Genomic DNA, 17,237 nt, shown 5'->3' on the forward strand with positions numbered 1-17,237 from the left:
TTTTTCATTAGTCAAAGTCAGAAGAGATTTAACTATTTTATTGATCTGTTCAAAGAAGCAGCATTTGTATATATTTGTCATTTCTAATTTTTTTATTTTCTATTTCATCAAATTCAGCTTTTTCCTTTATGAATTCTCTCTCCTTAGTTTCTTTTCACATATTTTATTATTTTTCTAAGTACTTTAAATATTCAAATAAGCACTAAGTTCTTTTTTTTTTTTTGGTCTTTCTTTAGTAATGAAGGAATTTAAAACTAAGTATTTTCCCTAATTACAGCTTTTCTGGATTCCAAAGATATTTGTATGATTTATTCTTCTTTTCATGGTTTTCTAAATAATTTGTAATTTCCTCTTCAATCTATAGGTTACCTCAGATTACGTTTCCTAATTTCCAATAAGTATGGGTTTTATCACATTGTAATTGTTTCTAATTTTAGTAACTACAATTAGAAATGTGGCCTGCAAAATCTCTTTTTTAAGAATTTGTTAGTTTTTTAACCAATGGTCCATGAACATACCAAAAAAAAAGGAGGAATGTAATATATATATAGTTATATAAGTATAGATATATACTTTATATATATTCAAGTTTATTGATTACATTTAATAACTCTATGTCCTTTCTCTTTTTTCTATTATTCTGTCCGATTCTGGAAAAGAAATATTGAAATCTCCTATATGAATACACATTTATTAGATTCCTCTGAAGTTTCTCATAGCTTTCCTTCACAAATTTAACTGTCATAGTGACTAACACATACATGTTTCATTATAATTTGTCTTTTGTATCATTATCTAATGTCCCTCTTTATTCTTTATTTGGATCTAATCCCTCATTATTCATTTGAGATCTTTTAACTTGAACTAATTTACCCACCAAAAATATTGCCACTTTTGCTTTCTTTTTGTTTTTATTTGTACGATTATCTCTTTCTTATCTGATATCTTTAATAGGAAATATCCCCATATTTCTACCCATTGTATTACATGGGCCACTTCTAAACAGCATATAGCTAGATTTTGCATTCTAATTGACCCTAATAGTCTGTCTTTTAATGAGAGAATTGACATTTACTGAAAAATATACTTCATTGTATTCCTTTCAACTTACATCTGGCTTATTATTTATATTTTGTTTTCTCTATTTCCTTTTCCTTGTTCTTGCTGATTCAAGCCATTTTAATTCTGTTTTTTGCCTTTTATTATTTTGGAAGTTCTCCTATACTTTGCCATTTTATTCAATACCTCTATGTGCTCAAAATGAAACAGGCTTCTCTAACGTTATTTTAAAATCATGTCAATTATTCCTCTGTCAACACATCCTGTTTTCCTCACTGAGACAATCTATTTAACATCTATAACTCATTTTTCCCCAACTAAGATGAGTTCCAACATCCTAAAAGATGGCCTTATGTTCACTTGCTTAACGAAGTCAAAATCTCTCAAGCTTATTAATGACAATGCCATATGGAATGAATTAACAAACTTCTTGGGATTCATTTCATAGCATATTTCTTGCTTTATATGCATTCAACCATCAGTGGACACTTAAGCTGTTTCCATGTCTTGGCTATTGTAAACAATGATGCAATGAACATGGAGCTGCACATATCTCTTCAAGATAGTGATTTCACTTCCTTTACATATATACTCAGAAGTAGGAATGCTGGATCATACAGCAGTTCCATTTTTAATTTTCTGAGGAACCTCCATATTGTTTTCTATACTGGCTGCACCAATTTATATTCCCACCAACAGTGCAAAACAGTTCCCTTTTCTCCACATTCTCGCCAACACTTCTCTCTTGTCTTTTTGATGACAGCCATTCTAACTGGTATGAGGTGATATCTCATTGTAGTTTTGATTTGCATTTCCCTAACAATTAGTGACGTTGAGCACCTTTTCATGTACCTATTAGCCATCTGGATGTCTTAGAAAAATGCCTATTCAGTTCCTATGTCTACTTTTTAATGGAATGCTTGTTTTTGTCTATCGAGTTGTATGAGTTCTTTATATATTCTGGATACTAACCTCTTCTCAGACATATGATTTGCAAATATTTTCTCCCATTCCACAGGTTGCCCTTTCATTTTACTGATGGTGTCCTTTGCTGTACAGAAGCTTTTTAGTTTGATGTAGTCCCACTTGCTTATTTTTGCTCTTGTTGCCTTTGCTTTTGGTGTCAAATCCAAAACATCACTGCCAAGAACACTGTCAAGGAGCTTACTCCCTCTGTTTTCTTCTAGTTTTATGCTTTCAGGTCTTACACTGAAGTCTTTAATCCACTTTGACTTGATTTTTGCTTATGGTGTAAGACAGGGGTCCTGTTCAATTCTTTTGCATGTGGCTGTCCAGTTTTCCCAACACCATTTGTTGAAGAGACTATCCTTTCCCCATTATATATTCTTGGCTCTTTTGTCATAAATTGACCATATACGTGTGGGTTTATTTCTAGGCTCTCTAATCTGTTCCATGGATCTATGTGCCTGTTTTTATGCCAATACCATACTGTTTTGATTACCATAGCTTTATAATATAGTTTAAAATCAGGTAGCATGATGTCTCCAGCTTTCTTCTTTTTTCTCAAGATTGCTTTGGCTCTTCAGGGTCTTTTGCAGTTCTACATAAATTTTAGGACTGTTTGTTCTATTTCTGTGAAAAATGCCATTGGAATTTTGATAGGGATTGCATTGATCTATAGATTGGTTTCAACAGTATGGACATTTTAACAATATTAATTCTCCCAATCCCCATGAACACGGACTCTCTTTCCATTTATTTGTGTCTTCTTCAACTTCTTTCATCAATATCTTATAGTTTTCAGTGTACAGATCTTTCACCTCCTTGGTTAAATTTATTCCTAGCTATTTTATTCTTTTTGATACAATTATTAATAGGACCGTTTTCTTAATTTCTCTTTCCAATAGTTTGTTATTAGTATACAGAAACACAACTGATCTTTGTATACTGATTTTACATCCTGCAACATTACTGAATTCATTTATTAATTATAACAGTTTTTTGGTGTAATCTTTGGGGTTTTCTATACATAAAATCACGTCATCTGCAGAGAGAGACAATTTTACATCTTCCTTTCTGATTTGGATGCTTTTTATTTCTTTTTCTTGCCTAATTTCTCTGGCTAAGACTTCCAGGTTGTACTATGTTGAATAAAAGTGACAAGAGTGGGCATCCATGTCTTGTTCCTGATCTTAGAGGAAAAGCTTTCAGCTTTCCACAGTCGAGTATGATATTAGCTGTGGGCTTGTCATATATGGCCTTTATTATGTTGAGATATGTTTCCTCTATACTATTAGTATTCAAGAAAATATACTCTACTAAAAGATTAATATTAAAATAGTATAATTTTTCTGTCATTATCTAAATTCTACTTTCATATTTTTTGGACTTACCCTTCTCCCAGTTTCTCTAACACATCAAAAACTTCCTCAGGCTGCTTAGTCAAACTATCTTCACTCAGCTTTTTTAGCTTACTGTTGAGAAAAAAACAGAAAGAAAATATTTTCCTTCAGACTTTTTATAATATTTTTCATTTTACTTTTAAGAGGCAATATATTCAGATGGTTCAAAAGTCAAACAATATAAGAAAGTATAAAGTAAATAGTCTCCTTCTAACCCCTCTTCTTAATCTGCCCAGAAATACCTCAAAGAATAACCACTTTTATTAGCTTCTTGTGAAACCTTTATACAGATATGAATATGTACTTTTATCTCTCCTGCTTTTTAACACACAAGATAGCATTTTACACACACTCTTTTTTTATCCACATCGTTATATACTTTGCTTTCACTTAGCAACATACAACCTATGTTGGAGATCTCTACATAAGTACATAGAAAGCATCCTCATTCTTTTTTTTCACATCTACATCCTACTCCATTGCAAAGATGTAGCATCTCTTACTCGCCAATCCCTTATTTATGGATATCTAGGTTCCCTTTTGCTATTATAAACAACACTGCAATGAATAAGCTTATACATAAGTCAATTCACACATGTGCTAGTATATCTGTAAGATAAATTCCCAGAAGTGAAGCTCTGAGGTCAAGAGAATATACACACACGTACATACACACACACACATATATAAGCATATATATTGATTAATAAGAATATATACTATAAATATAATTATGTCATATTAATTTAATAATGTAATATAAATAATAAAATCACTATTATAATAACTATAAGTTGTTGATTATACCATGGTATTAAAAGATATAAATTTTATCTACTATAATTATATGTTAAATAAATATAGATATAGATAGATATTAGAAAATTGCCCTCCAGATGGCTTGTACCAATTTATTCTCCTACCAGTAACACATGAGAGAACCTCTTTTCCCACAGTTCCACCAACAGACTATTTAACCAAACATTTAGATTTCAGCCAATATGTTAGCTGAAAACTCATAACACAGAGTAGATTTAATTCGCATTTCTCTTACTATGAGTGAAGTTGAGCATCTTTCAATATGGTTATAAAACTAAGCCATCTATTCATGTTCTGTGCTCATTTTTCTAATGAATTTTTGGTCTTTTTCTTATCTGTATACAAGGGAAATTAGCCTTTGCATAGGTTGCAAATATTTTCACTTCACAAATTTTTAATTTTATAGTCTATTTGACTGTTTGCCATACAGAAATATCTTTTTGTTTTGTTTCGTTTCTGCCTTTTTTAAAATTATCCACATGTGCACATATCTGGAAACCAAGAGGTGAGAGAGATTATGCATAATGTGTTTGACAGACCAAAAATAATTCAGTATGAACGAAGTAAAAATAACCAGGACGTAGAAGTAAGCAGGGTCAGGTTAAAAAGAGCCTTGTAGGCCCGGCTCCGTGGCTTAGCTGTTAAGTGTGCACGCTCCGCTGCTGGCGGCCCGGGTTCGGATCCCGGGCGCGCACCGATGCACCACTTCTCCGGCCGTGCTGAGGCCGCGTCCCACATACAGCAACTAGAAGGATGTGCAGCTATGACATACAACTATCTACTGGGGCTTTGGGGGGAAAAAATAAATAAATAAAATCTTTAAAAAAAAAAATTGTTTCAATGTTATTATCCAAATAAAGTATAATAATCTAACAAAAGAACATGGAAACAAATGCACCTTGAGAGCTACATAAAAAAAAAAAAGAGCCTTGTAAACCATGCTAAGGATCTCTATTTTAAAAAGATGGCTTCCCCTGTAAAGCAGCAGAAGGAAATGCAATGAGCAACAGTAGAGAAGGGAAACTAGTTAGGAACTGATTAAAAATATGGATGCACAGAATATAATACTGGCAGTAAGAACAGAGAAAAGACAAGCTATTCAAGACCTTAAAGAGGCATAATCAACAGGAAGTGGTTTTAATTAAACATGGGGTGATGAGAGAAAGAGAAGAGCTGAGCATGTCTCAAGACTTTGGCTTAAGCAAATGAGGGGATGGTAATGTAATTTACTAAGTTAAAGAATACCATAAAAAAACAGTTTGGAGGGAAATATGATGGGTTTAATTCTACTCATCCAAATGGATATTTTCAGTAAGCAATGTATATATGAATCGCAGGAGAGAATCTAAGTTGGAAATACCATTATTGGTGTCATCAGCACATAGATGGAACCTGAAGACATGAGAAGGGACAAAATCCTCAAGAAAATGTCTAAGAAAAAACAAGAGTCGAGGAGAAAACAAATCCCAAGAAAACATCAATATTTAGCAAATGAGGAAGTAAGGTCAACATCATGGCAGAGTGAGCTTCCCCCACTGAACTCTCCTCCTCTAAAACACAATGAAAAGGACATTCATATTCCAACAAAAGTTATTCACATAACACAAGGGACATCTGAGGCACCCACGCAGCTGTACACTCAAGGGCTGAGGTGCTGGAATCCCCAGAGGAAGTGCAAGGAGGTAAGAGAAGCTCCCTTCCCTCCCCAAGGACTGCGACCTTGAGACTGACACCAAGTGGCTCTCAGGGGTGGGGGCGATGGGGGCGGTCCTCCACAGAAAAACTGGCGTGCTCAAAGATCCTTCACAGCCCATGGGGAATCCCACCAAGGAGGGAGCGGATCTGTTGTGAGGGCACCTTCGACAAGCTAGCCCTTCAGGAGAGCAGAGAGCAACAGCGAAGCAAGAAACCCCTGGGATCAGGGAGGCGAAAGTAACCGCCCCTTCCCCTCTGCCTGCCTGGTGCTTCAGCACAGTGGCCCTGCAGCCTCAGCTCAGTGGTATTTCAGCTCTACCCCGGCCCCAGTGCCAGTGGCAGCAGTGTGCCCATGCCCCGGCACCAGCCGCAGCAGTGGCGCGCCCACGCCCCAGCCTTAGCTGCAGCGAGCCCCCAGCACCTTGGCCCCACCAGCGGCAGCAGCATGCCTGCAACACAGCACCAGAGTTGGTGGCTCCCCAGAGCCCCGGCACCAGCAGCAGCAACACCACACCTGCACTCCAGCCCCCAGAGGCAGCAATCCCCAGGTTCCCAGGCACCAGTGTCGGCGGTGCACCCGTGCCCCGGCCCTAGCAGCGGTAAGCCCCCAACACCCAGGCCCAATGAGCGGCGGCAGTGCGCCCACGTCCCAGCAGGAGAGGCAGTGGCCCCCTGGGCCTGGGCACCAGCAGAGGCGGAGCACCCAGCCCCAGCTGCATCGGCTTGACCGTGCCCCATCCCCAGCTCCTTCAGCTCGACTGCCCCCCGGGTCCAGCTGCTTTGGCTTGGCCGCTCTCAGGCTCCAGCTAACTTGTCGCCACCTACTTCAGTCCAGCCACACTCCAGTTCCAGCTTCTTCAGCCCAGCAGCGCTCCAGCTCCTGCTTCTTCAGCTCAGCCACACTTCAGCTGCAGCTGTTTCAACCCAGCCACACTCCAGCTCCAGCTGCGTCAACCCAGCCACGCTCCAGCTCCAGTGGTTCCCACGATCCAGCTCCAGCTCCAGCTGCGTCCACTCAGCAGCACTGAAGCTCAGCCACCCGCCAGCTCCAGCTTGTTCAGCCCACCGGCAGCCCAGCCCCAGATGCTTCAGCCTAACCGCACTCTAGTCCCAGGTGTTCCTGCACTCTAACTCCAGCTGTTCCCACACTCCAGCCCCAGCAGCCTCTGCCAAGCCATGCTTCAGCTAACCCACGCTACAGCTCAGCCATGCCCAGTTCAGCCATGGGCTAACTAGAGTGCCCGAGGATCGAAGTGGGCACAGAATACACAGCTCTTGACCATCACCCAGCGGTGGCAAGAGGAAACTGCAACCATATATTTTTACTATGAGGAGAAAGAAGGCAACACCGACAGGTACTAGGCAAAAATATATTGAATCTCCAGACCGAAAGGAAAATGACAAGCACCCAGAAGTCAACCTGGAAAGCAGAGAAATGAATAACTTTAATGAGAGAGAATTCAAAATAGCTATCATAAAAAAGCTCAAAAAAATACAAGAAAAAATACACAGACAATTGAACAAAATCAGGAATTTCCTCATAAAAGATATTGAAACGATAAAGAAAACCCAATCAGAAACTTTAGAGATGAAAAGCACAATAGACGAGATAAAGACAAATCTAGAAGCCTTAATAATAAGAAATGATAATATGTAGGAAAGAATTAGCGATATTGAGGACGGCAATGCAGAAATACTCCAGATGAAGGAGGAAAGAGAACTAAGACTAAAAAGAAATGAAGAAACACTCGGAGAAACATCTGACTCAATTAAGAAACCCAACATAAGCATTATAGGTATGCCAGAGGGAAAAGAGAGGGAAAAAGAAGCAGAGAACTTCTTCAAAGAAATAATAGATGAGAACTTCCCAAACCCGGGGAAGGAGCTGGAAATACCAGTGAATGAAATCAACAGATCTCCCAAATATATCAACATGAAAAGACCCTCTCCAAAGCATACAGTAGTAAAGCTAGCAGAAGTCAACGACAAACAAAAAATACTAAGGGCAGCTAAACAAAAACAAATAACGTACAAAGGAATTCCTATCAGGCTCTCAGCTGATTTCTCGACAGAAAATTTACAGGCTAGGAGAGAACAGAACAACATATTCAAACTCCTGAAAGACAAAAACTTCCAGCCAAGAATACACTATTCAGCAAAAATACCCTTCAGATGTGATGGAGAAATAATAACTATCCCTGATAAACACAAGCTAAGGGAGTTCATTGCCACAAGATCCCTCACTACAAGAAATGCTCAAGAAGGCCCTCATGCCTAAGAAAAAAAAGAGAAAGGGGATACAAAGTTTTGAACAAGGAAGAAAACAGATCTACAAAACCAGAAAAATTACAGCTCTGTATCAGAATAGATTAGCAAACAGTTAATTATAAAGCCAAAGATCAAGGGAAGGAAAATATCAAAAATAAATATAACCTCATCACCTTAAATACAAACTCACAACACAACATGGAATAAGATACGACAAAAGTAACTTAGAAGGGTAAGAGGAAAGGGATCAAATCGACTTAGTCTAACGGAATAAGAGGTCATCAAAAAACGGACTATAACATCCACGAGATTTTTTATACAAACCTCATGGTAACCACTAACAAAATAATCAAAACAGAGTCCCAGATGATAAATAAAGAGAAAACTAAGAGAACCTCCATACAGAACTACCAAACTGAATTGGTAGTCCAAAACACATGGGACAAGAAACAAAACAAAGGCAAAAGAACCAGAAAGTGAGCGATAAAATAGCAACATCAACCCCTCATATATCAATAATTACTCCGAATGTAAATGGATTGAACTCCCCAATCAAAAAACAGAGAGTGGTGGGATAGAATAAAAACCAAGACCCAACAATATGCTGCCTCCAGGAAACACATCTCAGCTCTAAAGACAAACAGGCTCGAGTGAAAGGATGGAAGACAATACTCCAAGATAATGGAAAACAAAAGAAAGCAGGTGTTGCCATACTTAAATCAGAAGAAGCTGACTTCAAGATAAAACAGGTAATGAGAGACAAAGAGGAGCAATATATAATGACAAAAGGGACACTCCACCAAGAACACATATCACTTATAAATATATATGCAACCAACAGAGGAGCACCAAAGTACTTAAAGCAACTATTAATAAACCTAAAAGGAGCCATTAACAACAACACAATAATAGTAAGGGATCTTAACACCCCACTTACATCAACGGATACATCATCCAGACAGAAAGTCAAAAAGGAAATAATGGACTAAAACAAAAAACTCGATGAGATGGACTTAATGGATATATACAGAGCACTCCATCCAAACAGAGCAGATTACACATTCTTTTCAAGCACGCATGGGACATTCTCAAGAGTAGACCATGGGCTGGGAAATAAGGCATACCTTTATAAATTTAAAAAGATTGAAATCATAACAAGCTTCTTTTCTGACCATAACACCATGAAGCTAGAAATCAACTACAAGAAAAAAACTGGGAAAGTGACAAAGATGTGGAGACTAAACAACATGCTACTGAACAATGGATCACTGATGAAATTAAAGGAGAAATCAAATCATATCTGGAGACAAATGAAAATACACTACGCCAACTCATATGGGATGCAGCTAAAGCAGTCCTGAGAGGGAAACTCATAGCAATACAGGTCCATCTTAACAAACAAGAAAAAGTCCAATTAAGCAATCTCAAACTATGCCTAACAGAATTGGAAAAAGAAGAACAAAGCCCAAAGTCAGCAGAAGGGGGGAAATAATAAAAATAGGAGCAGAAATAAATGAAACCGAAACAATGAAACAAAGAGCTGGTTCTTTGAGAAGATAAACAAAATTGACAAACCCTTAGCCAGACACTCCAAGAAAAAAAGATAGAAGGCTCAAATAAATAAAATAAGAAATGAAAAAAGAGAAATTAGAACAGATACCACAGAAATACAAAAGATTATAAGAGAATACTAGGAAAAACTACATGCCAACAAATTGGACAATCTAGAAGAAATGGATAAATTCTTAGACTCATACAACCTACCAAAACTGAATCAAGAAGAAATAGAGAACCTGAATAGACCAATCACAAGCAAAGAGATTGAAATAGTAATCAAAAGCCTCCCAAAAAATAAAAGTCCAGGACCAGATGACTTTTCTGGAGAATTTTACCAAACATTCAAAGAGGATTTAATACCTATTCCTTTCCAACTATTCCAAAAACAGAGGAAGATGGAACACTTCCCAACACATTCTACGAGGCCAACATGACCCTGATACCAAAGCCAGACAAAGACAATACTAAGAAGGAAAACTACAGACCAATATCCCTGATGAACACAGGTGCAAAAATCCTCTACAAAATATTGGCAAACAGAATACAGCAATACATTAAATAGATCATACACCATGATCAAGTGGGATTTATATCAGGGACACAGGGAGGGTTCAACATCCACAAATCAATCAATGTGATACACCACATTAACAAAACAAGGAATAAAAACCATATGATCATCTCAATAGATGCAGAGAAGGCATTTCACAAGATCCAACATCCATTTACAATAAAAACTAAAAAAAATGGGTACACAAAAAAGTACCTTTACATAATAAAGGCCATATATGACAAACCCACAGACAACATGATACTCAACAAGGAAAAACTGAAAGCCATCCCTCTGAAAACAGGAAAAAGACAAGGGTGCCCACTCCCACCACTCTTATTCAACATGGTACTGGAGGTTCTGGCCAGGGCAATTAGACAAGAAAAAGGAATAAAAGGAATACAAATAAGCAATGACAAAGAAGTAAAACTCTCACTGTTTGCAAATGACATGATTTTTTAATATAGAAAACCCTGAAGAATCCATTGGAAAACTATCAGAAATAACCAACAACTACAGGAAAGTTGCAGGGTACAAAATCAACTTAACAGAAATCAGTTACATTTCCATATGCCAACAACAAACTAACAGAAAGAGAGCTCAAGAAGACAATCCCATTTACAACTGCAACAAAAAGAAAAAAACATTTAGGAATAAATTTAACCAAGGAAGTGAAAGACCTATACAACGAAAACTATAAGACATATAGTGAAATCAATAATGGCATAAAGAAATGGAAAAATATCCCATGCACATGGATTGGAAGAATAAACATAGTTAAAATCTCCATACTACCTAAAGCAATCTACAGATTCAATGCAATCCCAATCAGAATCCCAAGGACATTCTTCATGGAAACAGAACAAAAAATACAAAAATTCATATGGGACAACAAAAGACCCCGAATAGCTAAACCAATCCTGAGAAAAAAGAATAAAGCTGGAGGCATCACAATCCCTGACTTCAAAACATACTACAAAGCAACAGTAATCAAAACAGCATGGTACTGGTACAAAAACAGACACACAGATCAATGGAACAGAATTGAAAGTCCAGAAATAAAACCTCACATCTACGGGCAGCCAATATTCAACAAAGGAGCTAAGAATATACAATACAGAAAGGAAAGTTTCTTCAATAAATTAAGCTGGGAAAATTGGACAGCCACTTGCAAAAGAATGAAAGTAGACCACCTTCTTTCGCTATACACAACAAGTAACTCAAAATGGATCAAAGAACTGAAGGTGAGACCTGAAACTATAAAACTCCTGGAAGAAAATATAGGCAGTACACTATTCATCACAGGTCATAAAGGGATCTTTTTGAATTTCATGTCTACTCAGACACGGGAAACAAAAGAAAAAATAAACAAGTGGGACTTCATCAGATTAAAGACCTTCTACAAGGCAAATGAAACAAGGATCATAATGAATAGGCAACCCACCAGCTGGGAAAACACATTTGCCAACCATGTACCTGACAAGAGACTAATCCCCATAATATATAAAGAACTCACACAACTGAATAACAAAAAAACAAACAACCCCATCACAGAATGGGCAGAGGAAATGAACAGATACTTCTCCAAAGAAAATATACACATGGCCAACAGGCACATGAAAAGATGTTCAACATCACTAATCATCATGGAAATGCAAATGAAAACCACACTAAGATATCACCTTACACCCACTAGAATGGCTATAATCACCAAGACAAAAAACAACAAATGCTGGAGAGGCTATGGAGAAACGGGAACCCTAACTCACTGCTGGTGGGAATGCAAACTGATGCAGCCTCTATGGAAAACAGTATGGAGAGTCCTCAAAAAATTAAAAATAGAAATACCTTATGATCCACCTATCCCACTACTGGGTATCTACCTAACGAACCTGAAATCAACAATCCAAAGAGGCTTATGCACCCCTATGTTCATTGCAGCATTATTCACAATAGCCAAGTCATGGAAGCAACCCAAATGTCCCTCAACGGATGAGTGGATAAAGAAGATGTGGTATACACATATACAATGGAATACTACTCAGCCATAAAAAAAGACAAAATCACTCCATTTGCAACAACTTGGACGGACCTGGAGAGTATTACGTTAAGTGAAATAAGCCAGAAAGAGAAAGACAAACACCACATGATTTCACTCATAAGTGGAAGATAAACCAACACATGGACATAGAGAACTATTTGGTGGTTACCAGGGGCAAGGGCGGTGGAGGGTGGGCACAAGGGTTTGAAAGGATGCATTTATATGGTGACTGACAAACAATGATTTAAAACAAAAATTTCACAATAAAGAAAGAAAATGTTAAAAAAAAAAAAAAAGAAATGAGGTCATGAAGGATAAGGTAGTAGGTGACCATATCAAAAGTTACTGGAAGTTCAAACAACTTAAAGATTCAAAAGTGTCCATTACAGAATTTCTACTACTGACCACAAGGAAGCAACAGGATCCAGAATTATCCATCTGCAGTAAACAACTAGAAAAACCAAGAAAATACAGGAAATAACTATTTTCAGACATTAGGTATCAGACATTTCAGGACTGAGATCCCTGAGAAACAGAAAAAAACAACATATGCTCTACTATCACCCAAGCTTTAGACCTAGAGGCTATGTCCAGACTGTAGCATAGGGAAAGGGGAACCCAAACAGAGCCCAGCAATTCTGCTGAGTTGAACAAATAGAGATTGGAGTATGGGGAGGCAAGGCAAATAAACTCTGCATTACAGAATACCTGCCAGCAGAGACAGAGGTCCAGCAATCTACCTAGGAGTTCCCTTAACTATTTAGCTGAATGTCAATCTGTGCACACTTACAAAAACACTCTACAAAGCCCAACAAAATCAATTTCCTAAAGGAAAAAATGACCAGGGAGCTGTAAAAAGAACAATTCCCAGAGGTCACACAAGGCTGAGACTCTTTCCCACCAACAAAAGTTGGGGAAAATCAAAGGTCATTCAGTAGAAATCCCAGAATGACCTTGTTTTAGAAAAGACACTACATTACCAAAACATAAAGCTTACTTTAGACTCTCCCAAAAGGAGCTTAAAAACAAGTCTCTAAAATATTGAGCCAATGCACAAGGTAACTTAACTGCCTACTAGAACAAGTCTATAACTCCTGAAACTACTAACACAAAATTCAGCACTCAACAATGTAAAATTTACAACGTCAAGAATTCCATCAAAAATTACTAGACATATGAGAAATCAGGAACTATGGCTCACAAAAAGGAGAAAAATTATCCAATTAAAACACACAAAAATGGCAGAGATGGTGAAATTAATGGAAAAATGTCTTATAAAAAGCAATTAGGAATATGTCCCACGTATTCACAGATGTAAAGGAAATGAAAGATAGAATAAAAGAGCTAAATGGAAATTTTAGAAAAGAAAAAATAAAGTATCTGAAATGAAATTTTCACTGGATAAGATCTGAGCAGATTAGACAGTACAGTGAAAAAAAAAAAGACTAACTTGAAGGAAAAAAATGTATTAACAAAAGGGAAAAAAGAAAAAGTCTGAGCCTCATGTGGAAATGAAGGATCGATAAACATAGATCTTTATGTAGATATACCTACAGATACACAGATAGAGAGATAGAGAGAGAGAGAGAGAGAAAGAGAGAAGGGGAGGATAGTGGCCAAATATTTTCCAAATTTTATGAAAACAATAAAACTACAAGATGCAAGAAGCTCAACAAATCTAAAAAGATAAACACACACACACACACACACACACACACACACACACCCCAAGATGTATTATAAGCAAACTGCTGAACACCAGTAAGAAGGAGAGAATACTAAAACTAGTCACAGGGAAAAGATATATTACTTACATAAGAACAAAAACAAAGATGACTGTAGACTTCTTGTCAGACACTAAGCAAGCCAAAAGACAATTATACTTTTAAAGTGCTGAAAGAAAACAAAAAGCAATCTAAAATTCTATGTCCAATGGAAATATATCTCAAAAAATGGAAAAATAAAAAATTTTTTCAAACAAAAAAGGATGAGAGAATTCATTATGAGCACACCTTCACAACAAAAAATGGGTAAAAACAGTTCTTCAGGCTAAAGGAAAATGATGCCAAAAGGAAACGTAAATCTATACAAAAGAATAAAGAGGAATAGCTAGTAAAAAAAAATAGGTAAATACAGAAAAAAACTTTTCCCCCACTCAACAACAGCAGAATACACATTCTTCTCAAGTGCGCATGGAACATTCTCCAAAAGAGACTGCGTGTTAAACCACAAAACAAGTCTTAAGAATTTTGGAAGACTGAAATCATACAAAATATCTTCTCTAACCATAACGGAATGAAACTAGAAATCAATAGCAGAAGGATAACAAGAAAATCCCCAAATAAGTGGAAATTAAATAGTGTACTCTTAACCAGTGGGTCAAAGAAATCATAAAGGAATTAGGAAAATATCTGGAAACAAATGAAAACAAAAGCACAACATACCAAAACTTATGGTATGCAGTGAAAGCAGTACTCAGAGGGAAGTTTATAGCAATAAGCCCTTACATTTTCTTTTTTTTTTTGTGAGGAGGACTAGCCCTGAGCTAACATCCGATGCCAATCCTCCCCTTTTTTCTTGAGGAAGACTGGCCCTGAACTAACATCTGTGCCCATCTTCCTCTACTTTATATGGGTCGCTGCCATAGCATGGCTTACCAAGCAGTGTGTCGGTGCACACCCGGGATCCGAACCTGCAAACGCCGGCCCGCCAAAGTGGAACATGCACACTTAACCCCTTGCGCCACTGGGCCGGCCCCTAGCCCTTACATTTTAAAAGACAAAAGATCTCAAAGCAACAACCTAACTCAAGAGATCTCAAGAGACTAGAAAAACAAACTAAATCCCAATGTTAGCAGAAGGAAGGAAATCATAAAAATTAGAGCAGAAAAAAATTTTTCATAAATGAAATAGAGACTAGGAAAACAATAGGGAAAAATCAACAAAACTGCTACAGTCTGAATATTTCTGTCCTCCCAAAATGTATATATTGAAATCCAAACCCCCAAAGATGATGATATTAGGAGGTAGTGCCTTTAGGAGATGCTTTAGTCATAAGGGTGGAACCCTCATGAATGGAATTAGTGCCTTATAAAAGAGGCTCCAGAGAGATCCCTAGCTCCTTCCACTATGTGAAGACAAAGCAAGAAGGTGCCAGCTATGAACCAAGAAGACTTTCACCTGAATGTGACCATCCTGGCACCTTGATCTTGGACTTCCAAGCTTCCAGAACTGTAAGAAATAAATTTCTGTTGTTTATATAAGCTACCTAGTCTATGGTATCTCATTATAGCAACCTGAATAGACTAAAACAGAAACCAAGAGTTGGTTTTTTGAAAAGACCAACAAAATTGACAAACCCTTAGCTAGACTTAGGAAAAAAAAAAAAAAAGAGAGAGAAGACTCAAATAACTAAAATTAGAAATGAAAGAGGGTACACTAAAACTGATGTCACAGAAATAAAAATGACTATAAGAGAGTACTATGAACAATTAAATACCAACAAATCAGATAAGCTAGAAGAAATGCATAAATTCTAGAAATATACAACCTACTAAGACTGAATCATGAAGAAATAAAAAATCTGAACAGACCTCTAACTAGTAAGGAGATTGAAGTAGTAATCAAAAACCTCAACAAAGAAAAGCTCAGGACTAGATGGCTTCATTGGAGAATTCTACCAAACATTTAAGAAAGAATTAACACAAATATTCCTCAAACTCTTCCAAGAATTGAAGAAAAGGGAATACTTCCAAACTCATTCTATAAAGCCTGCGTTACTCTGATACCAAAACCACCACACAAAGACACAACATGGAAAGAAAACTACAGACCAATATCTCTAATTGGTCTAACTGATGCAAAAATCCTCAACAAAATACTAGCAAACCAAATTCAACAGCACACTAAAAGGACTGTACACTGTGACCAAGTGGAATTTATACCTGGACTCTAAGGATGGTTCAACATATGAAAATCAATCATTAACAAAATAAAGGACAAAATTAACAAAAACCACATAATCTCAATTGATGCAGAAAAAGCATTTTTGACAAAATTCAACAACTTTCATGATAAAAACACTCAACAAACTAGAAATAGAAGGAAACTACCCCAACATAACGAAAAGCTCACAACACACTCAATAGTAAGAGTGGAAGCCTTTCCTCTAAGATCAAGAACAAGGCAAGGATGACCACTCTCACCACTACTATTCAACATAGTACTGGGAGTCCAAGCCAGAGCAATTAGATAGAAACAGAAATAAAAAGCAAAGAAGAATTGAAAAATAGGTAAAATTAGATGTACACCTGAATTAATATGTTATAAATTAATGTTACCTCAATTAAAAAAAATTCATATTGCAAAAAAAAGTAAAATTATCTCTGTTCACAGATGACATGATCTCATATATAGAAAACTCTAAAGAGTCCACGAAAAAAAAACTTATAATAAACAATTTCAACAAAGTTGCAGAATAAAAAGTCAACACAAAATCAGTTGCACTTCTATACATTAACAATGACCAATACTAAAATGAAATTAAGAAAACAACCCATTTACTGTTGTATTTAAAAAAAGGGTAAAGTACTTAGGAATAAATTTAACCAAGGAGATGAAAGACTTACACACTGAAAACTACAAAACATTGCTAAAAATGAAATCAAAGATACAAATAAATGGAAAGACATCCCATGGTCATGGATTGGTTGGAAGACTTAATACTGTTTAAACGTCCATTCTACCCAAAGCAATCTACAAATTCAATGCAATCTCTATCAACACCTCAAAGGCATTTTTTTTCACAGAAATAGGAACAAAAAAGGCCTCAAATCCATATAGAATCTTAAGGGACCCCAAGTAGCCAAAACAATCTTGAAAAAAAG

The 17,237-nt window shown here is 36.7% G+C and overlaps 1 protein-coding gene across 3 annotated transcripts in view; it reads right to left on the reverse strand.

Annotated features, from left to right (window-relative positions):
* The window catches only part of STK3 (serine/threonine kinase 3), a 295,939-nt gene that overhangs the window by 247,900 nt on the left and 30,802 nt on the right, over nucleotides 1-17,237 (reverse strand). For all 3 annotated transcript variants that reach the window (XM_058564700.1, XM_058564697.1, XM_058564699.1), the window contains exon 2: nucleotides 3,414-3,494. In XM_058564700.1, the coding sequence (XP_058420683.1) occupies nucleotides 3,414-3,494 (81 nt within the window). The remainder of the gene's footprint in view (nucleotides 1-3,413; nucleotides 3,495-17,237) is intronic.

The sequence above is a fragment of the Diceros bicornis genome, chromosome 21 (genome assembly GCF_020826845.1).
Source record: "Diceros bicornis minor isolate mBicDic1 chromosome 21, mDicBic1.mat.cur, whole genome shotgun sequence".
Classification (NCBI taxonomy): Eukaryota; Metazoa; Chordata; class Mammalia; order Perissodactyla; family Rhinocerotidae; genus Diceros; species Diceros bicornis.